Here is a 25330-nt window from a genome sequence, read left to right as displayed (position 1 = left end):
CGGCTATTTGTCTCCTCCAAAGATAGCCCTGGACATGTCTGGCATGATTTTCATGCTTTGTTCTTTTCCAGAGATGAAGCAGATTGAGGACTGAGTTTCTCGAGGTGACCAAGACCCAGGGTTCTGTGCCAGCATCGGCACCCCACGTCTCCAAGCCCTTTGCCTGGGAACCCTTCTCAGTCTCACAAGCACTCAGGGTAAATGTAGGATTTCAGCACTATCCACCTCAAAATAGGTTATGAATCTTGCTAGTTTCTTCATTTTGGTGAAACCCCGCTGTTAGTGAACCCCATGCCAAGACCTGTTGTCTGGTCCTCAGGTTTAGTCTGGCCGCTGTGTGTGGACGATCTTTGGCTATGTTTGCTGTCTCGAACTTTGCTAACAGTGATTTGGTGGATGACAGATTGACCACGAGCCAGCGGTGTGCCCTGGTGGCCAAGAAGACCAGTGGGATCCTGGCGTGCATTTAAAGAAGCATGGTCAGCAGGTCAAGGGAGGTGATCCTCCCCCTCTACTCTGCCCTGGTCAGGCCTCACCTGGCATATTGTGTCCAGTTCTGGGCTCCCCGGTACAAAAAAAAAAAAGACAGGGATTTTCTGGAAAGAGTCCAGTGGAGGGCCACAAAGATGAGACGGGGCCTGGAGCATCTCTCCTGTGAGGAAAGGCTGAGAGACCTGGGTCTGTTCAGCCTTGAGAAAACTGAGGGGGGATCTCGTCAATGTTTTTAAATGCCTGAAGTGTGGGAGACAGAGGGACTTGGCCAACTTCTTCTCAGTGGTTTGTGGGGACAGAACAAGAGGCAATGGCCACAAAATGGAGCCGAGGCAGTTCCGCACCAACATGCGAAAGAACTTCTTCTTGGTGAGGGTGATGGAGCACTGGGACAGGCTGCCCAGGGAGGTTGTGGGGTCTCCTTCTCTGGAGGTATTCAAGGCCCGTCTGGATGCCTCCCTGGGCAGCCTGCTCTAGGGAACTGCTTTGGCAGGGGGGTTGGACCCGATGGTCTCTGGAGGTCCCTTCCAACCCCTACAATTCTGTGATTCTGTGATTTATTTCACAGCAGTAACCCAGGGAAAAGTGCACAAATGCCTCTCCTCACTGCCAGCTCTTGCATGTTTGCAATGTCATGGGACACACTTCACAGCATGAAGGAACACCTACAGCCCACGGATGGCTCCTTTGACACCAGGAAAGTTGTGGGATGAAGCACTGGGTGATGTACAAGGGGCACAGGCACCAGAAAACCTAAGATCACCACACGGTTTGGGGCTCAGGTTTGGAAGGGCAAGTGGGCATGGCCCGAAGGTGTCAAGGGGGTGCTGAGGAAAAAGCCAGGAGCAGCAGTGATGGCTGTCGTGGGGTTTCACCCAGGTGAAGAGCAGTGTCAGGGCTTTGCACAAAGCTTGTTCGCATCTCTAGTATTGTCTTTTCCCTTATTGTTTTTTCCCCTTTTGCCTTTTCCCCTATAGTGCAGGGGGGCAGAGCCAGGAAAGTTGGAGCCCCGCTTCTTGCAGGGGGGGGCAGCCTTTTCCCACAGGCTAAGGGAGGATAACAGAACAGCGGGTAAGGACTTAACAGAACCAAAATCCCACAACAGGGCCGGGACAACTACAATTTACACACACACACACCCCGGGCGGACAAGTCAGCCCGCGGAACCTTCCTCAGCAACCACCATTGCGTGCCGAACCCTCTCCTCCCCTCCCTTCCCTTCCCGCCCGGGCGGCGTCCGCCATTTTGAGTCCACGCTTCGGCCGCGGCTCCTCCACGGCCCGGCCATGGCGGCGGGCTCGGGGCTCGGGGGCTGTGGCCTCTGAGCCCCCTTTCAGGTTCCCTTTTTCTTCTTTTTTTCCCCCTTTTCCCGGTGGCGATGGAGTTCGCGGAGCTGATCAAGACGCCTCGGGCGGATAACGCGGTGCTGCACGGCCCCCGGTGCCCGGCGGTGCGCGGCACCCTGTGCCTCACCGGGCACCACCTCATCTTCTCGTCACGGCGCAAGGAGGGCGGCGAGGAGCTGTGGCTGCTGCACGCCAACATCGACTGCGTGGAGAAGAGGTGAGGGGCGAGTTTGTGCCGTTATTAGGGGCTCAGGTGGGAAATGAGGAGGTTTTTCTGGTCAGGAAGAGCAGTCAGGCGTTGGGACGGGTTGCCCAGGGAGGTGGTGGAGTCACCGTCCCTGGGGGTGGTCAAGGAGAGGTTGGACGTGGTGCCTGGGGACATGGTTTGGTGGTGACATTGGTGGTAACGTGGTTGGGCCAGGTGGTCATGGAGGGCTTTTCCAACCTGAATGATTCTGCGATTCTAAAAAATGTCCCACCAGAGGTGGAAGGTGAGGTCCTACCAAAGGGATCTGCCAGGCAAAAGTGATGTCAGGACTAGGTGATGGGTTATCTCAGCCCCACATCACTCTCCAGCTGCTCGGCAGAGTCATCCCTGTACTCCTCCAGCGCCTTATAAAAATCAATAACGCCCTTCACATCATGCTCCTTGCCAGAGTGCTGTGGTAAAACTGGATTTTAGCTACAGCACGCCAATAGCATTTTAGTCTTGCCCATCCTCTCTTGTTACAGGAGCTTCAGAGACAAATCTCAGCATAGTTTTTGTCAGTTTTATGTGTTCTGCTGCCCCGTTGTGCTTCTATCAAGCCGTTAACTGCCAGTCCCCTCTCATCTGGTCGTTGCGTTGTCAGCTGCACAGCCCCTTTTCCAGTTTGGTCATAATATATATTTATTTTTTAATTAAAAACTCATCTTCCTCTGCTCTTATCATCTTTCAAAGCAATCCAGAAGATACATTTCCTCTCTGACAACAAGGCAGGAAAGACCAGGCAGCAGCAGTTGGAGATAGCAGGCTTCCTCAGAATGGCTGAAGTGTTGGTCACAGATGAAGTTTGTTCTGATTTCTTTCAGGGTTGGATAAATGTTGCTTTGTGGCCTGAGTGTAAAGAAGAGCAGGGTAAAACCTAAGGAGATCTGCTCCCATCTGCTGCTGCTCAGTCATCGGGGTGCTTTGGCCACGTCCTCAGTGCTGCTTGTACTAAACCAGGCATAGTTAAAAATATATATATATATATATATATATATTATAGAGAAGTTTTGTTTTTTTTTTTCCTTCTTTTAGTCTAAAATGTAAGTTAACATGAAGGGAGAAAGGAGCATTTTAAGCTTTGATGCTGGCGAGCGGCGCATTGCTAACTCAGTGCATGATTTATAACGGAGCTAGCTGTGCCTGCCCGTCCTTCAGTCAGCCCTTTTTGCCAGCCCCAGTTTCTAAAAGGTCCCTAGAGTGGGCACCTCCCTGCTGAGAGCAGCTTTGTGAGCATAATTGCAATGAAACTCCTCCATGTAAAAGGAAAGGAGACTATATTCCTCTCAGTGCTGGAGAGGATAGAATAACAAGGCTCTTCAAACCAAGAAAGACTGTAAAAAGCTGCAGTTTGGCACTGTATTAGTGCCTAACAGCTGTGGTACTACATCAGGTTCATCAAGTCTCTTCTCCCAGCTCTGTGACGTGAGTATATTCCGTAAAAAGCGGTGTTTTCCCCAGTTATCAGGTGCTCATTAAACTGTTTTCAGTGTTTCATAGGTTTTTTTATAACTTAAATATGAGCTGTAGGGTGTGTTGAGAAACAGTTTGTAGTGATATTATGTAGAGGTTTTGCTGAAAGAATTGGGGCAAGGAGGAGTAGCTCTAGTGATGTTAGAGCCCAGAGAGTAGCCCCACCGTGGCTGTTACTTTGGGGATCTGTGAAGTAGTGCTGCAGCGAGCACGTGTGATGAACAGACTGGCTGTGCTGGTGATGATTTTTGGTCAAAATGCCTAAATCCCTTTCTTCAAAAAACTAAAAAATCCTAATCCTTCAAAAAACTAAAAAATCCAAAAAACTACTAAAATCCTAATGGGCTCTGGACTTTAACCTTTCCTTGCACAGAAGATCACCTATAATAACTTCAGAACAAATTAGAGGCACATTTGTAGCTCAGGTGAAGCAACCCAAAGTGTAGCAACAAGTCTGCTCTTAGAGCTGGTGCAGCTCTGCCCTTCTTTCTGTGGTCTTTCCCCTGCTTAGTCCCTCAAGGGACTGAAACTTGGTCCTTCACTTCTTGCCTGTACCTGTTTCTTGCATCACCTTTGGGTGCCGTGAGCACTGCCATATTTTCCTTAGTTCACTGCTCTGCAAACAAAAATATGTGTCGCTTCTGTGAGTGCTGCTGGCTACTTAACGTAAGGAAAACACTCGTTATCTGCTCAGATGTAGTCCTTTCACATCTGCAGGAAGGACTGGAGAGGGCGTCTGTGTGCTGTGTTTGCTTTGTGGCATAGTTTTTCTGGGTTGATTTCCAGCTGAAGTTCCCAGACTTATTGGGGGGAAAAAAATCACAACAACAACATTCCTTTTCTCTTGCTTATTTTAAAGCAAAGCTGCGGTGAAAACCAACTCTATCTTGTAATATGTCCACTCACTGCCACATCACGAGGGTGGAAAAGCAGAGCACAGCTTGAAAAATACCAAATATTTCTCTGTTGTCATCTTTCCCAAACCGTTATATATCTACATATATACTGCAGATGAATTACTACTAATGGAATTTTATCTTGCAGGCATGTGTTGTGGGAAGAGCTCTAATACGTCGCCAGACCTTAGAAGATCTTGCTCCTAAGAGGCTCTTTCTTCCTGTCTTGCTGCAGGTTTGTGGGCTCGCTCGGTACCATCGTTATAAAATGCAAAGATCTGCGAATCATTCAGCTGGATATCCCTGGCATGGAGGAGTGCCTGAACATCGCCAGCTCTATCGAGGTAAGAATTCATGATGATAATCACACTTGGGTTCTCAGACCTTCTCAGACCTCAGCCTTGGCTCTTCTCAGCCATGGAAGTCCTCACTGCTGTTCTGGAAGGCAAATGAGAATTGTGGGATTATCTCTTTTCAATTGTTAAAACAAATTTGTTGTTTGGAGGTATTTAAAAAAACAATAAAACACTTCTGAATCAAATACTTCCCAGTAGCATTTGGGAAAATGAGTTAGGGTGGAGCATGAGGAGGTGAAAACAAATCAGACCAAATAAATTTTCACGCATCTCCAACAGCATTAACAACTGACTCTTTGAGTTTAAAGCTCAATGGTAGGATATAGGAGGTATCCCATTACTTATACCTGTTCAGGATGCATCGTCCTCGTTCTTTGTTGCACTATAAAATAGCACAGCCTGCACGAGTGATACTGTGCAGACAAATCCCCAGTTGTGGTTAAGTTGTCTGTTATCTCCTTTTTTTTATTGTGTTACTCTGTTCTAAACTACCCTGCAGGTAAACTTAGTACTTCAAATGTAATAGTTTAGTTCTTTTGGATGACTTCAGCTTGCATCACCAGTATTAGAGGAAAACACAACTTTCTGTGAGTTTTAGGAGTGAAACAGGAGTTTGAGTGATTTTTTTAACCACCTGTTTATTTCTCTCATCCCCGCAGGCGCTTTCCACGTTGGATTCGATCACTCTGATGTATCCGTTCTTCTACCGGCCCATGTTTGAGGTCGTTGAAGATGGCTGGCATTCTTACCTGCCTGAACAAGAGTTTGAGCTCCTCAGTTCGTTGGTAAGCTGAACCTAAAGGGTTGCACAGACACTGAAGTGCTTCACCCAGTGCCTGGGCAGGAAATCCTCTGTGGGTTGTAATAGCTGACAGTGCCTGGGTGGAAAATGAGTGGTGTTCCTGGTGCTCTCTGTAAACGTCAGGCATTTCTGCTCATGGTAAAAAATCCTGTTTGGAACTCAGATTTTGACCTGGTGGAAATGGAAATAAGAACTCAGGAAATGTTTGTCCTCTGGGGATGGCTTCGTGGCTGTAAGAATGAGTACAGGGCCTTTGCTCTGGGTTTGTTCAAGTCAAGTTTTCCCCTGGAGCAGGATGAATCTTTGTCAACCCCTGAACTGAAACAAGGCTGTCTTGAAAAACAAACAAAAACTTAAAAATGACGAATGAGTTCATAGCTCTCTAGGAAGATGACAGTGTGCATGCCCAAATCAAACTACTCGTAGCTCTAGTTCACGCAGGGGAAATACTGGCAGGGTTCACAAGGCAGGGCGTTTCCAGGTGCTGTAAACACACATTGATACAATTTTGGTACCTCTGGAGTAGGAACTGTCCTTACAGAATTGTGTATTGTACCTCAGACTTCATTTTACGATGCTGAATTTGGTGCAGCAGGAGCTGGCTCCCTTGGAGGACTCCACCTGGTTTGATACTGCCTTGGGTTTGCATTTCTGTGTTCCAAGTCCTTCGCATTAGATACGCGAGCTTGCTGCATCGCTGATGTTCCTGAGACCACATCCATTAGTACAGCATCAAAGAACATTGATTTTTTTTTTTAAATATGCAACCCGGCTTGTCTGCAGGATTCGTCACTTCCTGTTTATGACTAATAACTGAATAATCGGATTAGCTCGGCCAGATTCATCCGATGAAATCAGAAAATTAAAGTTTAGGGGTCTTTCTATTTTTGTCCCATAATTAGATGCGTGTTCCATCTTCACCTGCTGTCAAAAGTAATAAAAACTGACCTTTTCTAATAACTAACCCCACAGCTTGAGTTTTAATTCGGTTGGATGAGTCAAACCTAAGATCAGAGTGCTCTCCTGTTTGGAGGCAAAGCAGCGGATGTTTTCCCAGCTCACAGAGGCATTAGGGAGAAGCAGAAGGCAAGAAGTGGAAGTGTGCCCTCTGGTGAGAAGGGAGATCTTGCAAGAGCAGGATTGAGAGCAGCAGGAGGTCCCTCAAAGCTCAGTGGAAGCTTGCAGGAGATGGTTCTGTTCGTGTCTGTCTTCTGAACATAGATTCCTGCTAAGAAATACGAATATACTCCTTCCCAGGAAATGTTCTTTTTAATTAAAAACTTAATGATTAATTCCTTTAAAATATATGTACCTAGCAGCTGCTGATTAATTCTGGGCTTTTAACTTAGAATTTCAGATCAAACTTTTTTTTTTTTTTCCAAGAAATGGTCACAAAAGCCACGTTAAGTGACTTACTTTCCCTGAACAACAGATAAAAAATGTTGTTGACCAAATATTTCTTGTTCTATGATTAAACTTTATTCTGGGACAGGCCAGAACAAGTAAATGGCCGATTTTCTTAAGTCAAATGAGTGGAATTCAGAAGCTTACTTCCCTCTCCCTTAAATCATCCATCTGGCTGTGTTGTGCTTCCAAATTACTGTGAGATGAGACTTTGAAGATACTATGGATAAATCTGAAAGGAGCAAAGAATGCACAGGACAGATGATGTTTGCTTATCCAGCTGTTGGTTTTTTTTTTTTCTGGAGGCACCGGGTACAGGTACATCAGGTGAAATTTCTTTTAAAGAAAATCGCATTCCTCACTGTGCTCCTGCATAACTGAATGGAATTAGAGGATGTGCAATGAAAATATTTAATTTCCTTCTGAGGAGTCGAGGAAAAGCTCATGGGTCAGGATGGAGAAGTTTCCCTTCTGCCAGCTCCTACAGTTGCAGGGTACTGTGAGCTGTAACTCTGAAAACTCACCTTCCTCTTCAGGGTAAGGGAATGGCCCTGGAAAGCTTATATACTCACAGAATAATCAACCTGAAGATGTTTCATTGCCATGGAGCTGGGTTTTTGTCTTCTAATATTATTATTTATTTATTTATTTTTATTTTGTTGTCAGCATAGGAAAGCTAAGGGTTCTGGGCAGTTCCTCTGGTTTATCTTCTGTCCTGGAGTTCTTATAAACAGCTGAATTTTCTGGTTTTGGTCTCAGCTTGCAGTGCAGCAGATAATAGCGAAATACAGGTGATCAAACGAGTTTCAATCTTTGCCTGTGTCTGTTTTGCTTCTTGTCTCTGCACCCTCTGTTACAGGGCTTGGTGCCTTCTGTGCATTCCTAGGTACTGACCTGTCGTCACTGCTTTGCAGGATTCTTCTAGGTCTGTGAAGGCTTCTTGAACTGTCCTCTAAGGCTTGTTGTTTTACACAGTTTTGTTGAAAATTACCTTTTCTATCAACTGCAAGCTCTTGGGAGGAAGAATAACTGTAGTTTTAGTTTTCCAGTACAGTAACATTTGAAAATTGCTGTCTGAATGAGTACCAGGACAGGCAAAGTAGAAAGAAGAGAAAGTTAATCCTGCACTGTGTTTAGGAAAACACTTCTCACTACTTTTTCGTTCCTCCTTTGGGGTCCTCTCCCCTGTGATCCTTTGTCAGTTCAACCTCAACTGGAATTTGTCTTTTTTTCCTGAATCCTTAAAGCTGGGGTCTCTAGATTGCCAGGAGAAGTAACTGGTAACTTTGTACTTTCTCTGAGTTTCATGCAGCATAATGTGCTGCATGAAGATGAGGTCAACCTCTTTCCCTGCCGTCTGTGCTGCTTCCTGCCTCTGCGTCTTCTACAGCACATGGCTGAATTGCTAATCCCTCACTGCTCATGAGCAATGGCAGATTTTTTCCAAATTGCAGAGATCCCAAGTAAAATCTACGAAGATGCTTGCACTGTTGGGTTTTACTGTCACTGAATTATAACTGGCTGCCACAACAGTGTCATCTGTCTCGTGTTACAGATGGTGAGGAGAGGAGGTTGTGAGCAAAGTTACCAAGTGGGAGATAAATCAGGTCGATACTCTTCTATTCCTCTCGTGTTGGTGTTATTGGTGATGGCCAAACTTTCAAAAAGCATGCTACAAGGTTTTGATTCTGCCCTCCCTATGTCTTACGTAACAGTAAGGTGTTTCCATTCATTCCTGTGTCACTCACACTTCTTAAATTGTGGACAAATTGCACATCGTATGAAATCTACTGTAATTTGATACCGGCACCCCAGAAAGCTGTAAAAACATGGTTGTTGGCACAAAAAAGCACGAACTGTGACCGGCCAACCTCCCTTCTGCGATCCAGACACTGTTTCATCTCTGCCTGTGACACGATCGCCAGAGGCAATTTAATTCTGAAAAAGGGAGGGCCTTTACCATGTAAAACCTAGCTGTTCACAGGAGCTGTTTTGAGGTTAATGAATAATGAAATAAGCTTACAACAGGGCTGCTGCAAGACCTGTAGGTCTTCAGGTAGGCTGCTGAACACAGTGCTGAGCACTGTTCTTGGTGACAATAACAGCCACGTGTGTGCTTTCCAGCATCTTTTTCTTAGGCTGCCACCGAAGGAGACAATTTTGCTGCATCCGAGGCCCCACATCTCTTGTATTGCATCTGTTGATTGTGAAATTGTCATGAATCAGATCGCTGCGTTTGTCTGGTGGAGATACTTCATTGCAAGAAGCATTTCTTGTTCAATCCTATATTTCCACTGGACAAGCAAGGCAAGCAGATTGCTTTGTATAACCAGGTACAGGCACGGGAAAGTACGCCTTTGTAAAAGGAAAGAGGAGAAGAGACCTTTCTGGTCAGAGTTGTGCGGTTAGTGCATGTGAATCCAACCTTTCTGAATCAATTTTTGTTTTAATTTATGTCTGTTACTGGAAAACTTAACTGTCATGCCGTTCTCTTCCTCTGATACCTGCTTTATTCCTGTAACTTTTTGTCTAGCTGAAGCTTTCTCTGAACACAAACGGGCACAGTTTTTTACAGCATCTTGGAGGTTTCTGCCTGCTGCAGTTGCACAACTTTTTACTGGTCCGTACCAAAAACGCCTCATCTGAGGAATTACTCGGGGTCTTATTTGCTTTCTTACACTTCTGTCCTGATTGGTAACTAAATATTAAAAAAAAGACCTTAATAGCAGCTGCCTGTTCCTCTTCAAAAGACTTGATTTCATTTTAATTTTTTTGCCTGGAGCTTTCTACAGGCAAACCCGACTGTCATTCTGCTGCTGTTCTTTAGAGGTTAACGCTGTTGTTAAACTCCAAACATGCTTTAGAGGCTTCTGGGTCACTTTTTCCACCTAGGTTTCTATCAGCAGTTTTGGTTGGCTGTAAGGAGTTAGAGAATAAGAACCCAAGGACTGAACATGCAGCCTAGCAAAGCCACCACCCTGCTACCAAGCACCCCGAGCTCTGTTCCTGCCAAGCTTTAGGCGCTGCTCTGCTGTGTTTTCCGTGCCTCTGGCAAAAATGTGTGCCTCGCAGCCACTTAGTGGACCTACTGCTTGCTGAGCAGCCTCTTTGCTGCCGAGTGCAGCTGCATTTGAGACCAAAGCTCTGCTTTGACTCAAAATCTGTCCCTTGAAAAATCCGTGAGGGCTTTTTGTTAGTGAGACCACTTGTTGACCTTTGGTTTTTGCCTGAGGTGGAGCCTAGGCTTGTGTCTGACCCTGCGTACCTTCTAGCCTGAGCTCAGTGCCAGCTGCCTGGCAGAAATACCAGCGGCCAGCTGGAGGGTGCCGATGTTCAGCGGGTTCTTTCACAAATGTTTGGCTGCTGGGAGCTGAAAAATTATGTAACGGGAGTTCACCCTGGTGCTCAGACACTGCTGTGGTTCTAGGGAGTGCTTCTGGAGGAAGAGCTGCCATAGTTTATGTTAAGCAGAGCCCACAGGAAAAAAAAAAAAAAACAAGCTGGAAGTATTAAGTTGCAACTTTTGAACCTCAAAGCAGCTTTGTCTTCTGGAGCTGATTTGTCTGCTAATGCGCCGAATTCCTTTCTGACCACGGCAGCAGCAGCTAAATGGGGAGCTGTTGTGGAACAAATCCCTCAGGAACCAGGATGATCTTACAAAGTTTCGCTGGCAGCAGGAGAGATGACTGCGTGCTGGTTAACGAGCTTCTGGGAGCTGCAGCTACGCGATGTGGTTGGAGACAACATTAGGAGATTTGGCGTGGGAGGATCGGTCAGCAGACCTGTAAAAAGGCCTTAAAGGCACTGGGCCTTTTGGTATCTGTGATACGTGCGTGTTAGGCTTTTGATCTGACTGATTGGTGTAGTTACGCTCTCACAGGGGGGTTCAGAGTCCTGGGTGAGCAGAAGTGATTTTATGCTCAGAGACAGCTGAGCTTTTATCTGTGGTGCAGATGGAACAGATCACCGTGTGTGCTTTGTTCCGAGTATGGAAGTTCCTCTTTGCTATTACATTTCACTCAAGCGGTAACATTCTGTTTTCTGACCTAACCCTTGCAATTTCTTCCCTTTCAGACAGATGAATGGCGTCTGAGCTGTGCCAACAAGGATTTCTCTGTCTGTCCCACCTACCCTCCCGTTGTTATCGTCCCCAAATGCATCGATGACGAAGCGCTCCGGAAGGTCGCACTGTTTCGCTATGGCGGTCGTTTCCCAGTCCTCAGCTACTACCATAAGAAGAACGGGATGGTAAGTTGGGGTGGCTGATGGTTGTACCTGAAGGAACCATGTGAACCTGCTCAAATCTTGTCAGCTTCTCTTAACGAGCAGAACAGCTTGTGCTCTAGCCTCAATGCAGTTCATGAGACATTCACTCATTATTTTCCAGCTTATTTTTAAGTGAAACTGGTTCTGGGTGACGGAACGAGTAATCTCCGTCCTAGAAATAGCTATTAGCCTGCTTGTTTGGGCGCGTACGTGGCGTGAGCTTGTCTCATCTTGCTCTTAGTGCTGGGAGCTTGCAAAGCCACCGCTGGCACCCTTTCTTGCTTCGTCTGCCAAGAGGCTTCACGCTGCAGGGATGGCAGAAACCACATTGTCATGTCTCTGGGTGGTGGGCCGGCTCTTCTGCAACAGAGGCACGATGACAGCAAGCGTGCCCGCAGCCAGCGCCGCTTCTGCTGCGTAACTGTCGATGGAGTGATGGGAACAATCTGTTCTCCCAGCCTCTCAGCTTAACACATTTTGGGAAGAGCAAATTCTTGCTGTCGCAGACTTCGCCACCTCTCAGCGAGCCAAAATCTAATTGAGGCACCGATGTGCTGTAATTAAGAAATGCACTTCATGAAATCGGTGGGTAATTCTCTGTCTCTCTTGCTGATGTAACTTGTTCTGAGGATGCTGGGGTGTTCCGCTGGCAGCTTGCAGCCTCGATGCACGCTTCTGAGTCAAATTCTCTTAAGTGTTCTCGCCTCCTGTTGCCAAGATTTGTAAGGCCTGAGTGAGAGGACATCTAATCTGACCCAGCACTGTGCTAGCTTCATTTTTTTTTTGCCTTGCTTTTAAAATCAGCTCTCCACCACCTTCCTAAGTAGTGTTTTCTGCTCTTTTTCTGCTTGAGTGAAAACTCTTGAAGGAAGACGTGTTCAGTTAGCCCTCTGAATTGTGTGTGTATCAAGTGTGAGGAGCACAGTAGCATTTGGCTCAGTGCTTGAACTGACAGTAATGCTGCCTGTCATGTTGCTCTCCTGGCTTTGAGTTCTCAACTATAGCTGGGGTTGCCAACTGGCTGCCCTCACCTTTTAGTTGTTGGAGCTGTTGGGATGCAATAGCTTCCTGATTTGAAAAGTGTTTACCAAAGAAATCTCAGCTAATAAACCTGTTGAACTGGGATTTATTAGCCTAGCCACTGAGTGAAACTGTGTCTAATAGTGTTAGTATATGAGTGACTAAGATACTGTAAAAATGGACTTGGAAAAAGCCCATCAGAATGAGCAGCCTAGAAATGTTGGTTTATAAAGGAGGCAGCAGCAGGGAGCCAGTTCAGTGGCTTGCAAAGATGATTCTACAGGAATAAAGAACAACTCTGTAACTTAGGAAGTGTCCGGCCAAGTGATTGCACAACTTAATGATTTCTATTTTTATTTTATTTTTTTAAACAAATTCTGTCCCTATGAGTAATTGCACTTAAGAACTGAAGAAGAGAACTGAAGGATTCATAGCAAGAGAGAACAGCAGCTTTTTGAAGAACCAGAGGAATTTGTGCCAGTATTTCTGTGCATCAGGCTGCGCAGATCAGCGTGTTTGACCATCTAGATGTTGTGACTCAAACTCGAGGAGGATTTTGTTCTAAACTGAAAGCCACAGATGACTTGAGCCCCAAGTCTTAAGCCTTTCTGTCTCCTAATTCATGGTTGTTTGTCCTCCTCACAGGTCATGATGCGAAGTAGCCAGCCTCTGACGGGTACAAACGGCAGGCGGTGCAAAGAAGACGAGAAGCTGATTAACGCCACGCTGCGGCCTGGAAAGCGTGGCTACATCATCGATACGAGGTCCCTAAATGTTGCCCAGCAGGCCAGGGCCAAAGGAGGGGGCTTTGAACAAGAAGTGTACTACCCCCAGTGGAGGAGGATTCACAAGTGTATTGAGAGGTGGGTGAAACCACACGGTGGAATCCGTGGTGTTGAAGTGGCATTTGATCCAGCAGTACTTCAGTGCCCCTGGAAGGTGTAGTGTCAAATAGGACCAGAGAAGCAGCTGTATGCAGGATATCAGCTTTGCAGGGCTTGAGAACATACTGCAACAACTGTAAAAGTGAAAATTTGTCCTTCTTTCAGCTACATCTTGCTACATTCTTCAGAATTTAGCCAAACTTAGTGTGGCTCTGCATAGTGAAACTGAGTCTACTCTAAAATTTTCTGTGTTACAGTGGGGTTGCAGCTCTACAGGTTAAAACTTGTAGTGTAGTAGAAAGAACAAAGCAGCACTTGAAGCCTGGCAGATGCTTGCTAGTGCCCATGCTGGGCTGCAGTAACACTCGTATTTGGTGATGGGAGTAAGGCTCCTGAAACACACCTTACATGTGAAATGTTCCCGTGGCTGAACATGCACAGAGCTCTGGTAAGACAAGGAAAAGGCTGCACTGTTGTAACACCTCATGGAGCAATTTGTTTTGAAAGTAAAGAGGCTGCTTGTGTCCAAAGAGTAGTGTTTTGGCAGTTAGCCACAGTTTGGGATTCCCAGTGAAAGCAGGCTTGCAGCATGACGAGCTACAACATCTGTGGGGTCATACTTCCTGCTGTAAATGCACGCAAGTCTTGGTGCTGAATTTTGAGATGAGGATGTTTTTGTGCATTGCCCTGGTTGCTGTGGTACTGCTGATATTTTCAACAATATTTTGCTCTTCCCGAAGGTTTAATATTCTGCAGGAAAGCCTCATCAAACTCGTGGAAGCTTGTAATGACCAGTCACACAACATGGACCGCTGGCTCAGTAAGCTGGAAGCTTCCAACTGGCTGACTCACATCAAGGAGATATTAACAGCAGCTTGTCTTGCCGCTCAGTGCATTGACAGGTAAAGCTTTTTTTAAAAAAACTTAAGTTTCTCATTTACTTCTTACAGTTTAATTATTAAATACTCTGTTTTCTTCAGGTGGCATTTAGACCATTAGTAATTGGCACCATGACTTAGCTTGCTTGCAGCTTTGCAAGGTATTATTTCGTCATCGTGGTTGAGGAATGTTCCATTGGATTTGCACTCTTGAGTACAAGCCTGAGGGAGGAAACGCTGACTGGGAATAGATACTAGATCAGCTAGGTGACATCTGTTCCTACATCTGATTCAGCCCCTCTGATTTAGTTTGTTTTACTGAAGGTTTAGGTGAGAATGCGCCCATCTGAAATACTGTGTGGTAGCCCGGCAAAGCAGGAACAGTCTTATTAAAAAATACATTATTTTTTTTCGGCTGAAAGTTTCCAGTACTCCACTTCCAGAGACTAAACCAATGGCATTTCTTTGTTTTCCTAAGGAATTGGTCCAGAGCTTTTTGCTCTCAAAATTCTTAACTCTTTAGTCATATCTGAGCAATCTTGCTCATCCCTTATAAGTGTTCGTGACCTCTTTTAACCTGACGCTTAATAAATCCTGCTGATTTCACTGGCTTGTCCTCAGAATCTCTTCATGTCTCAGGCTGGACAGTGAAAACCAACAGTCAGGTGCCAGGGTTTGTAAAAACCAAATGCAGGGGTATAAATGTGGTGGTCTTGGGTCTGAAAGGGGAAGGCCCTTCTCAAAGCTTGGGGAACCTTAAGCTTTCCCTAACAGTCAGGAAATTGGTTACACGGATACACAAACAAGATGAAATGCAGTCTCATTGGTAAAACAGCATTACTGCATTAAAACATGAGCTGCGGTGCTTTTTAAAAGCACTGACAGCGTCTGCTTAGTTACAGGCTGTGCCAGGGAATGATTGCTCTTGATCAATAGCTTTATCTGGAACTCTTTCCCCTTGTGTACAGGGAGAAAGATCGGTGATGAAACTCGCCCGGCTTGCTGTTGTAGGCAGTTTTGTCATCTTTCACCTCCTCTTTGCTTTTTCTGTTTACCTGGAGTTAGGACACACCAGCTCGGACCTGATGCCTGGCCTGCCTCGCTCAGAGCCTGGTGATTATGGGTGAGCTGATGAGAACAGTTTAGTTACGTTGGCTCCAGGGCAGGAGTGGCTGGGGCAGATCCCTGTCATATCTTAAATTCTGAAGGCCAGAAAGGTGTGAAAAATGTTCCTGGAGTGCCCCACTTGGGGAGCACACGGGCTTGGCAGTGAAGCTTTGCAGTTAAGGGGCCTCTGCCACTGGCTTGGGGAGGAGGAGAGTATCTAAAGATTATCTGTACTGTAGAGGCTCTGGGTTTATTTTAGACATAGGACTGTGGACAAAGATGTTGCAATGTTTAAGGTACAGATTTTTTTGTTTTCTTTTTCAGTTCAAAAAGCAGGTGATGTCTGCAGCATGGTAGATTGATCTGGTTTACCCACACTTTGTGGATTGGCTTGGGTCTCTGCACAGAAATAAATCCAGCCTGCAGTGAATGTCCTTGCTAGGTGTAAGGATGGTGGCAGGAGTTGAGGCAGTGGGTCAAGGTTTGGGAGGAGTGAGGGTTATAAATGCAATTCAATACCATCCTGTCCTTAATTCAGGAGTACTTTAATTAGTTTTGGATAATGTATCCAAATACAGCCAAGGATGGAAGAAGAGGAGAGGAAATCAGTTGTGTTAGTGACAACTAGGGTGTGGGGAGTGACAGCACGTGGGCCCCCAACAATGTAGAAAACCCTTTCTGCCCCAGACTGTCCCGTTTCAATCCGTTCCTCACGTTGTTCTCCTGCTTCACTTGTGCTGATGGTGAGGTGGGAAGCCTTTGTGCTCAGCTCTTAGACAAGCTTCCTTGCTCAGTGCAAACAATTCATCTTCCTTTCTGGACACCAAGCTCTGCCTCTTCTTTCTCCTGCACTGGCTTATTGGCTTTTCTTACAGTAAACCCCAGTTAAGGTGTAAATGTAGTTAAGCCTGTAAACAAGAATCTCATAGGTCTATTGTGATGCTGACATCCACGGGATATGTTCTACTCGTTCATACTGTTATTCCTTCCCACCTTTCTCACAGGGAAGGTGCGTCCGTGCTGGTTCATGGGTCTGACGGAACGGATTCAACACTCCAGGTGACTTCTCTGGCACAGATCATCTTGGATCCAAGGTGCAGGACCATACGTGGCTTTGAGGCTCTCGTTGTGAGGGAGTGGCTGCAGGTGAGTACCTGGGGATAGAACAGCAATCTGTTCTGTTCCCACTTGTGTTGAGAAATGGCCTGAGAGGCAGCAAACAAGTTGGGCCTTGTCGCAGCCCTGCTTCGTGTGAGCAGCCCTTGTCCGAAGGAGCACCATTAGAACTGAGTCATCTGTACCTCTGGCGTTCCACGGGGCTTGTATCTCTCATCTGAATTCTCCAGTTTGAGGGAGCTGCCTCTTGTGTGCCCAAGGTGCACGTCTCTAGAATACTAGAAACACAAAATTTTAATTCTGCTCCGTGCTGTTGCAGCTGATGTCCTCAGACCGGTCCTTCAGTGCCTACACTAGTTTGCTCTACACTAGTTTGCTCTTGATAAAATCCTCTGATCGATACAGTGCTGGCTACAGAGCCAAAAAAAAAAAAAAAAGGCAGAAATGCCTTTTTTTCCATGCCTTTTTAGTCTGTGCTCACTAGCAATTTATCACTGGATGTTTGATGAAGCTACAGTTGTAGAAAAGAACAGGAATAGAGTAGGTGCGTGGACAGAACTGGCTCTGAAATCCTTGCTATGTGTATTTACGTCCTTTTATTTTTGTGTGATGCTCTCTCTAGGCTGGCCATCCTTTTCAGCTGCGTTGTGCCCAGTCAGCCTACTCGAACACAAAGCAGAAGTGGGAGGCCCCGGTGTTCCTCCTCTTTTTGGACTGTGTGTGGCAAATCCTGCGTCAGTTCCCTTGCTCTTTCGAATTCAACGAACAATTCCTTATTATGCTCTTTGAACATGCTTATGCTTCGCAGTTCGGGACTTTCCTGGGAAACAACGAAAATGAAAGGTTGGTGAGGATGCTTACTTTGAACCTTGTAAATACCAGCCTGTATCTGGCAAGAAAAAAAAAGTTTATAGGCCCAAAAAAGGTGATTGTGTGGTCTTCCTTAATGCAGGTGAGGTTTTTACAGTTAGTGATCGGTGGCAATATTAAGAGATTTTTCCCTTTTACGATCAGGACATTTTGAATAAAGGAATTTGCGGCTTGGTCAGTGAGAATTTGCCTTCTCCGAGTCCAAACTATTACCTTAGGTTGTCTTTTCTGTTTCCCTGCGTGGCCTTGAAAATCCTCCACCTTTCCTTATATAATCCCTTACACAGAAACGCTTTCTGGGCAGGAATAAATGATGAGAGTTCAACAGTGAAGTAAGCCTTAGCTGGGCAAAGCAAGCTTCTCAGCATCAGCCTGGAGGAGAAGGTCAAGGCAGGCACGGGCCAAAGCTGCAAATTTTGGCTCTTAGCTGCCAGGCAGGGGTGTGGCTTTATAGCCAACGCCCCCAGGAAACGGAGGATTTGCTTTTTATATCGTCCTTTAACTGCTGGAGGTAGAGAACGATGGAAGAGATTCTCTCACGAGGATCTGTCCTCATGGTCTCGAGGATCAAGATGTACTCATGTCCTCGAGGATCTGGGTATTTTTTTGGTTGCACAGTAGTAAAACTTCAACAGAAGGACCCTAAATCCCTTTAGATATAACCTGTACCTTAGAGAAATGTGAATTTACTGTGCTGAAGTTCTGAGCGCATGCTATGAACACTCAGATGGGTGCACTTGTGATTTTTTTTTTTAAAAGGAAGCAGCTGAGATGTGTTCTGTTGGAGTCTGCCTTGCCAGGTAGTGTTAGGCCTCTTGCTGAGCTTGCTTGTGGCTTTTAAGGCACTTGAGCAGACCTCGCTTCTGAACTCTAGTCCCGTTTGGATGCTGTGCTCTACCAGTGGGGCAATTCTGGAGTCCAGGAGCCTCCCAAGACAGTTGGCAGCAGCCAGAGGTTTGAATTCCTGTTCTAATCTTAGGCACTTCTGTTCTCAGCCCTTCAGACTCCAGTAAGACTGTGTCTGTTGGTCTCCCGCTAAACTGAAGATCACTGAAGGAGCAGTAGGAAAAAATAGAGCTGCTAATACAAAAAGGCAGTTTGAAACTTTCTAGAAACCTCTCTGCCCTTCAAGTAACCTTTGCTTTTAGAAGAGACTCTCCTGTTTTCTGCTCAACTGGTCAGGCTGCAAAGCTGTATCAGATTTAAAACTAGCGCAAGGAAATCTGAAGGAGTACTGAATGTTACATGTAGTAACCTGCCTGTCACATTTGGATGTCCAGCTGTGAGCAGAAAATGTTTGAAGTCTGATGTCAGGCTTGTTCTGCGTGAAGTATTCACAGGAATGATGAATCTCCTGCCTGGGTGGCAGCTCAGTCAGAATGAGGTTTGCCAGAATTCAGGGAATGAGAACCCTTGTTTGACTCTGGGAAGTGGATTTGGCCTAGGAACGTGGACTTTTCTGTGCTCTGATTCTTCCTGCCACCAGAGGGACCCAACGGGACGTCCCCATTGCACAATTCTAGCACTAATACTGTTTTACCAGAAGGATTAAATCCCTTTCTAAAACCTGGCAGGCCAGCCTTTTTGGGGAGGTGACTGATTCTTCACCTGGACAGAAGGCAACTAACTCCCACCCAAGTTGTAAATGTTATTTCGTCATCTCTTCTTTGAAAGGCATTGCTGAGTAAACCGCTTCAGGTTTCCACCAACCCCAAGCTTTGTTGAGGAGTGGTATGGAAAGGATTAGCAGGAATGTTCACCCTTGGTTTGTCTGGGCTGGTAGCACACAGGAGTGCCTGTGGCAGCCTGATCTGCACGTTTCTGACAAAACAAAATGAGTCTTAACAGTAGAAAACGAAAAGCTAATTTGGTCCTTTGGGTTTACCAGGTCTAAGCTGAAGCTGACACAAAAGACCATGTCCCTGTGGTCCTGGGTGAACCGGTCTGAAGAGCTGGCCAGATTCATGAACCCTCTTTTTGAGGCCAACAGCCTTGTCATCTGGCCCTCTGTTGCCCCGCAGAGCCTGCAGCTCTGGGAAGGTAAGGCAGCCTGCCTTTTTCTGTTACGGGTTTTCTTCTTCTGTTACCGTGTGTCTTGTGGCTGCTCATAAAGCTTCTGTCCACTCCTATTGTCTGTCAGCTGGTCCAGCTGGTGGTGATCTCACTCCCTTTGAAATCTATTCCAAAATATTTCTGGCATCCCCAGAAGTGTAATGCTTTCTCCCAGAGTTTGGCAGGTTCTTTTCCCTGGGATCGTACCAAGCCTTCCTAGTATCACTTAACTTTTTAGCACAGTACTTCGGCAGCAATGTGGCTTTATTTATATATATTCTGCAAGCCTCAGTTTTTTGTTCTATACAAAAAAAAGACTTCTTTCTCAGTTTTCTTTGCCAACAGATGAGTTGTTTGTGCAGTAGGTTTTCTGCTGCAGAAACTTTCTCCTTTCTGTGTCTGCTAAAAAGTTAACGACAATGTAGTCAGCAGGCAGTCATGGCAAGCTAGAGACTAAACATGGATTGGTCTTTGTCAGTATATGAGGAAAAAAAGGAAGGCAAAAAAAATGCTTTTATATTTTAACCTTGCTTAATAGAAAGGTGAACTCGGGAGGTTCAGTATTGCTAAGTGCTGTTTAGGGGAGATTTCTGTTTTTAAGAAAAAAAAATGTATACGTTGTATGCACTTCCCTGCTGTAACAAAAAAGCCTCCTGACTTTTTCTGTCTATTGGCTTTCAGGTGTCTTCCTTCGGTGGAACAGGCCTTCCAAATTCCTCGATGAAGCCCAGGAAGAAGTGCTCAACATCATAAACTACAACAGGGAACTTCAGGCAAAGGTGAACGCGTTGAGGAGGCAGCTGGCAGAGCTGGAAACGAATGACAGGATGCAGGAGAACCTGTGAGCTGCCAGGGCTTTGCCTCAGGTCTTTCTTTTCCAGTTTCCTTTACGTTAAAAGACTAAACGTGGAAAGTGCATGTATTGCAAAGTCCTCTGGTACAGCTGACCCTGCCTTCCCGCTGCTGAAACCTTCACACTATGTACCTCCCTGCTTTTGGGGAGGGATTTTTTTTTGTTTACAGAAGATGCACACAAGCGGGCATAGTGTCCTCTCTCTTGGCAGCTTTTCTGTCTCTAAATTGTGTTCAGTGTCAGTATAAGCTGGAACTCATTACCTCCACCCAACGGTATGGATGACCAGGATGGGCCGAGAGATGGGATGTTTCAGACTTACTTTGGACTTTATTTCCCTGAACTCTCCAAACACTCTTTGCGGGGTTAAATGACGAATTTCTGTATAGATAGGGAAAGGCATTCTGTCCGAAGGCACCTTTTCTCCTCAGGAGTAGGTAAGGCAGCTTAGTTCTTTAGTTCCCTAGGTAATGGTATAATCTAACTACAAGCTCAACCAGTCTATATGATGTTTTCTGTAGCCTTCATATCTAACACTTGTTTGTTCCTTTTTTTTTTTTTGTGGCTTGGGAGCCGTAGGTTAAATACCAAACCAGAGTAAGAAATTCAGTGCAATACAGGACCAAGGTGTAAGGATTCTGCTGCTAATGTTTAAGCCATGACCTTCAGGTGGAATTGTCCCTCGTGGACAAACACCTCCTAAGGAATAACAAACTTTTTTTTTTTTTTTTTTTTTTAATTCTACCTGGAAAACACAAAGGTGAAGCGGTTGGTGGAGGTGTTCACTTGCTAAGCAAAACTGATTTGAAGCTTTTCTTTTTGAACTACTGCCCTCTTGAAGCTTCTGACCGCACTGGCTGTTTCTGTACATTTGAACAGGCTCACGGCATTGCCAGGGTGCATGAGCAACACTTAATCTACAGCTCAACAAAGTATTTGCACTCCATTCAGTGCTTTTTTTTCTTTTTTTTCTTTTTTTTTTTTTATACCTGTCTTAGACACATTGTAAAACATCAGAAGCAGGAGTTGGGAGTTAATGTGACCTAACATCCCAGGTTGCTGCTGCAGGTTGGAAGGCTGTCACACTACAGAAACACTCATAGTGTAAATCACTTGCAGGTGCTAAAACTGCCTAAAGATGCTAGAGAGAACTTTTTATTTTGTACCTACTTGTTCCTGTGACTGCAATCTGCTATGTTAAAAAGTTTGTGGGTTTTTGCTAGAGACTTTTTTCCTCCTTCAAAAAGGCAGGGAAGAATGGTCTGGCATTTTAACTCATCTCAACGTTTGTTCAGCTCGATTCTGTTGGCACATGACTTGAATTAAAACAGTGCGTGTGGCCGGAATTGTTATTACAAGTTGTTTGCCATCAGCCTGATTGGGCTGAAACAAGTGGAGCTGTGTTGGGTCAACACGTCTTGATGTCTTGAAAAGTGTTGAACTTCCACATTTTTCTTTGGTGTTCTGGAATGAAGCTGCCTTTACCTAAAAGCCACTTAATATAAAGACAGATAGGACATCGGGATCTGTAGTTGTCTTGGAAGTATCTGGAGAATAGTCTTCTGCAAAAATTGTATAGCCACTAAAAATACTTGTTAAAGTGTTCCATAACAAAGAAAGCTACTTGTGACAGCTAGTTTTAGACACTCCCTTAATACCTTTTGTTCCAGTCCTTATTTCCTTATTTATTTACTTTTTTTGACTAGCCTAAACTCAGTCCTAAAGCCATCTCAATTCAGAAGGAAAAAAAAACAACAAACACCCAGCTGTAATACCAATTTCTACCAGTTTCTTCCTGCATATTGAGAACAACAGACGTGCTCACTAAATCAAGGCTGACATAGGGAACACTTCTCAGGGTAGCTGGTGATCTTTACTGCCTAACAGTTGAGAGTCAAGTTGGCCATGCCTTCCTTCTGCCTCCAAGCTCCAGATTTTGGAGCTGCCTTCTGGGTGCATTGCAAATGAGAGCCCTGAGCGTTATTGCTCTCCCTTTAAAATTCCAGCTGCGTGCTCTGCACCTGCCTGGATGTTGTTCCCCTATCCAATTCGCAGCTTCTGCTGTTCCTGCACATCTGAAATACGTGATCACTACTCAGAGAAGGGTTCAGAAGGGACTATTTTCCCCATAATAGACTATACATAAAACACGCTTAAAGGTTATGCAATTTTGTAACATAATAATTATATATCGAGTTAAATAATAGAGAAGCAAAGAGGGTTGATTTTTTTTTTTTTGATCTAATTGCCTGCCTGCTCTAGTCTCTTGGAAACTGCAGGCATCTGAGGAAAATGGGTAACCAGCTGTGACAGCTAACAAAAGGCAGAAAATTCCCTCCGAGCTGGCATTTCATCCCCGACTCGTGTTTCAGGACTGATTCCACCCCAGTGCGTGCACCTTGGCTTCGTGGCAGTGTGGATCTTAACGAGAATCCCCTGGTGTCATCCTGAGCAGCGGCAGCAGGTTGTCCCACCCCCTGGTTCCTCTGCCACGCTTCGCCTTGTGCTCACAGCAAGCAGCAGGAGCTGGAGGGCTGAGTTAACCCGCAACCAGTCGCCTCTGTGCCACGTTGCAGTCCTGCAGGGTGTTGTGTGAGGTGGAATTGAGACAAGATCTCTCCTGGGAGTCCTCTCCTGGGTTCGCAGGCCACTCGCACGGTCTGTTTGCCTTTTCATTCCCCGCGTTTTCCAGTTTCAAGCCTGGTGGCTACTGGTAACACGCAGTGGAGCAGCACCCCTTCTTTCCTTACCCGTACGCCCACCGTATTTATTCACTTTGATCAGCTTGCTTCTTGTTAGCCCGCTGCACTCGCCCCGTGGAGTCAGTGACACGCTGCTTGCAGTCACCCGTGTCTTTCTGAGCATCGTGGCAGTGCCCAGCTCTGCCTCAGCAGCTGAGCTGCCCGTGTCTACTCTTTTGCACCCCTGTAATAAGCTGGACATCGAGGGGCCCCTTCTCCAAGCTCTGGGGTCAGTCAAGGCGGGGACACTGCCATTGACCCAAAAAAAAAAAAAAGGGAAAAAGAACTAACTTGCACAGCTTTCACGAACATAAAGGGAATATGTACCTTCAATATATTGATTGTATCGATCTAACTCCTGAATGTGGCGATCTGGTTAAGTGCACGGCATCCACGTTGCATACGATGTAACTTAAATTGCACTGTACGACGTTACCGGCCTCTGTCTGCTTCTCTCAAGCCTTGGAAAGGTTCCTACAGGTTCCTCTACGGAGGAAGGTGTCTGTAGCAGCACTCCTTTTGTAACCGTGGCACTGAATAGCATGGCGTGATGTCTGCTATATAGATTTCGTACGAGTTAACAGCTAAGTGACGAGTGCACTCCTGTCCAAACATCTGGGATTGTTCATTGGCTGCTGCGTCAGTTTTTGTTTCAAAACAAAATGAGTAACAGGGCTGGGAGTTTCGTGCTATTGTTAGATGTATGCTGTATGTGTACAGAATCCTAGCTGCTGTGGTATTGAATATATTGCAAAACAAACAAGAAAAAAAAAAAGTAAAACTTGAGGAAAAATCACAATGGCTGAAATTGCTAAGCCATTTGAGGGCAGAAAACCAGATACGAAGTGGCTGTAAACTTTGCTGTAGATATGTTGAGAACATAGTAGACTTGTCTGTTCAAATTAAAACCTTGAAGACTCTAAAATTCTTTAATTACAGTCGTGAATCTTCTTTATTAGCGCTGCCTTCACTTTCCATTGGGTGTGTGTGTGTGACTTGGGTGTAAACACTTGCCTGAAGCTGTTTTATTTTTCCAGCTCATTTGCTTTTTCTCCTGCAGCTCAACACGGGCTGTGGTGGTAGAGAAGGAATTGGTGCTGCAGGGCTGCATGAAAAGGTTGAGACCCCGAGTCTCTGCACAGTTTGCAGAGCTCTGCTTCCACGTTTTTGGCTCTTTGACACCAGCCCTGCACGTGATGAATAAACAAATTAATTAGCTATGATTTTTAGCTTGTTTTAGATTCTCTAAAGTAAGGCTGGCAGATCTCCTCAAAGGTCAGGACTGCAAAACCTACAAAGAGTTCATCAGGAGAGCTGGGGCTCTGTTACCTACTATTTTAAGGGGGCGCATGGGGAGGTATTTTTTTCTTGCCAAGGGGAAAAAAAGAGGTAATTTCTTGAAAAACAGAGTCTGTGACCCATGGAGGAGACCTACCAGGCTGGTAGGTCAGTGCTCTGTCTCCCTGGGGCAACACTGGTGGTCTCTGCCACTTGTCTGGGGGGTGAAGAACTCGTGTGGCCTTGGGTTTTTCAGCAGCTGAGCGCTCTGCTGCCCCGCAGCTCCTGCGGTCCCTGAAGGTGCTGAAGGCTTCATGCGTTCACAGCACCTGTGGTGGGTTCCTTTAGCTCATACAGACTGTGTGCAAACAGTGCTTTGCTTCAGTGTGCAAAAGATTTGATGGGAAGGAGCGGTGAAGATTGAGACAGATTTTTCTCAGTCTGAGAGTCGTGTTGCTTTCAGCTTGGCTTTTTCAAGCTTCCATTCCCAAACCTTAAAGCCCACCTGGTTCCAGCCCCATCCAGCCTGGCCTTGGGCACCCCCAGGGATGGGGCACCCACAGCTCCTGGGGGCAGTCTGCACCAGGGCCTCACTGCCCTCTGAGTGAAAAATTTCTCCCTAATGTCTGATCTAAAGCTCCCCTCTTTGAGTTTAGAGCCACCACCCCTTGCCCTGTCCCTACCCCTGACCCCGAGTCCCTCCCCAGCTCTCCTGCAGCCCCTCAGGCCCGGGCAGGCTGCTGGGAGGTCTCCCCGGAGCCTTCTCCTCCTCAGGCCCAACACCCCCAGCTCCCTCAGATGGCTCCAGAGCAGAGGGGCTCCAGCCTCTGCTCCTCCTCGGGGCCTCCTCTGGGCCCTCTCCAGCAGCTCCACGTCCTCCTGGTGCTGGACCTGGAGCTGAAGGCAGTAGTGCAGGTGAGTGTATCTTTGTGTCATTTGGCATCTGATGTGTCCCACCTTGCTCCTTTCTAACCTGTTCACTGAGGCAGGCAGCAGAAAGGTGGCTGCATTCCCACAACAGAAGCAGCATTTTTTAAAAAATCCACCTGTTTTTGTTCAGTGCCATCACAGGGCTCTATTCCACACCACCAATTTTTCCCAAGCAGTGGAAGAAAACAATGAGGAGGAGCTGCCACTGTGTCCTGAGCCTGACTGCACGACGCTGAACTCTGCTTGGCTGCTCACGGTTGCTCCTTCTGCCTAAACGTTGGGACAATCCTGTGGCATTTGTTGTCCAGAGGCTGATATT

General features: G+C 46.0%; 1 protein-coding gene across 2 annotated transcripts; it reads left to right on the top strand.

Annotated features, from left to right (window-relative positions):
• The first annotated feature begins 1705 nt into the window (after positions 1–1705).
• Positions 1706–23736, top strand: MTMR9 (myotubularin related protein 9). 2 transcript variants are annotated; one of them, XM_068678899.1, is made up of 10 exons: positions 1706–2055; positions 4690–4798; positions 5470–5595; positions 11091–11264; positions 12948–13165; positions 13927–14088; positions 16176–16317; positions 16910–17130; positions 19046–19197; positions 19891–23736. In XM_068678899.1, exons 1-10 carry the CDS (start codon positions 1871–1873, stop codon positions 20052–20054), a joined length of 1653 nt encoding a protein of 550 aa, XP_068535000.1. In that variant the 5' UTR covers positions 1706–1870; the 3' UTR covers positions 20055–23736. The 2 variants fall into 2 exon arrangements, with proteins under 2 accessions (XP_068535000.1, XP_068535001.1); XM_068678900.1 differs by having other exon boundaries at positions 1924–2055; positions 4603–4798.
• Positions 23737–25330: the final 1594 nt, after the last annotated feature.

Source organism: Anas acuta, chromosome 3, assembly GCF_963932015.1.
Source record: "Anas acuta chromosome 3, bAnaAcu1.1, whole genome shotgun sequence".
NCBI lineage: Eukaryota > Metazoa > Chordata > Aves > Anseriformes > Anatidae > Anas > Anas acuta.
This window is presented reverse-complemented; position numbering and strand designations above follow the sequence as displayed.

Excerpts from the sequence above, each read along its gene's own strand:
- MTMR9 (XM_068678899.1), top strand. The coding sequence starts at position 1,871 with ATGGAGTTCGCGGAGCTGATCAAGACGCCTCGGGCGGATAACGCGGTG. Across the intron at positions 13,166-13,926 it reads ATTCACAAGTGTATTGAGAG|GTTTAATATTCTGCAGGAAA; the intron begins GTGGGTGAAACC and ends CTCTTCCCGAAG. Across the intron at positions 14,089-16,175 it reads GCCGCTCAGTGCATTGACAG|GGAAGGTGCGTCCGTGCTGG; the intron begins GTAAAGCTTTTT and ends CCTTTCTCACAG.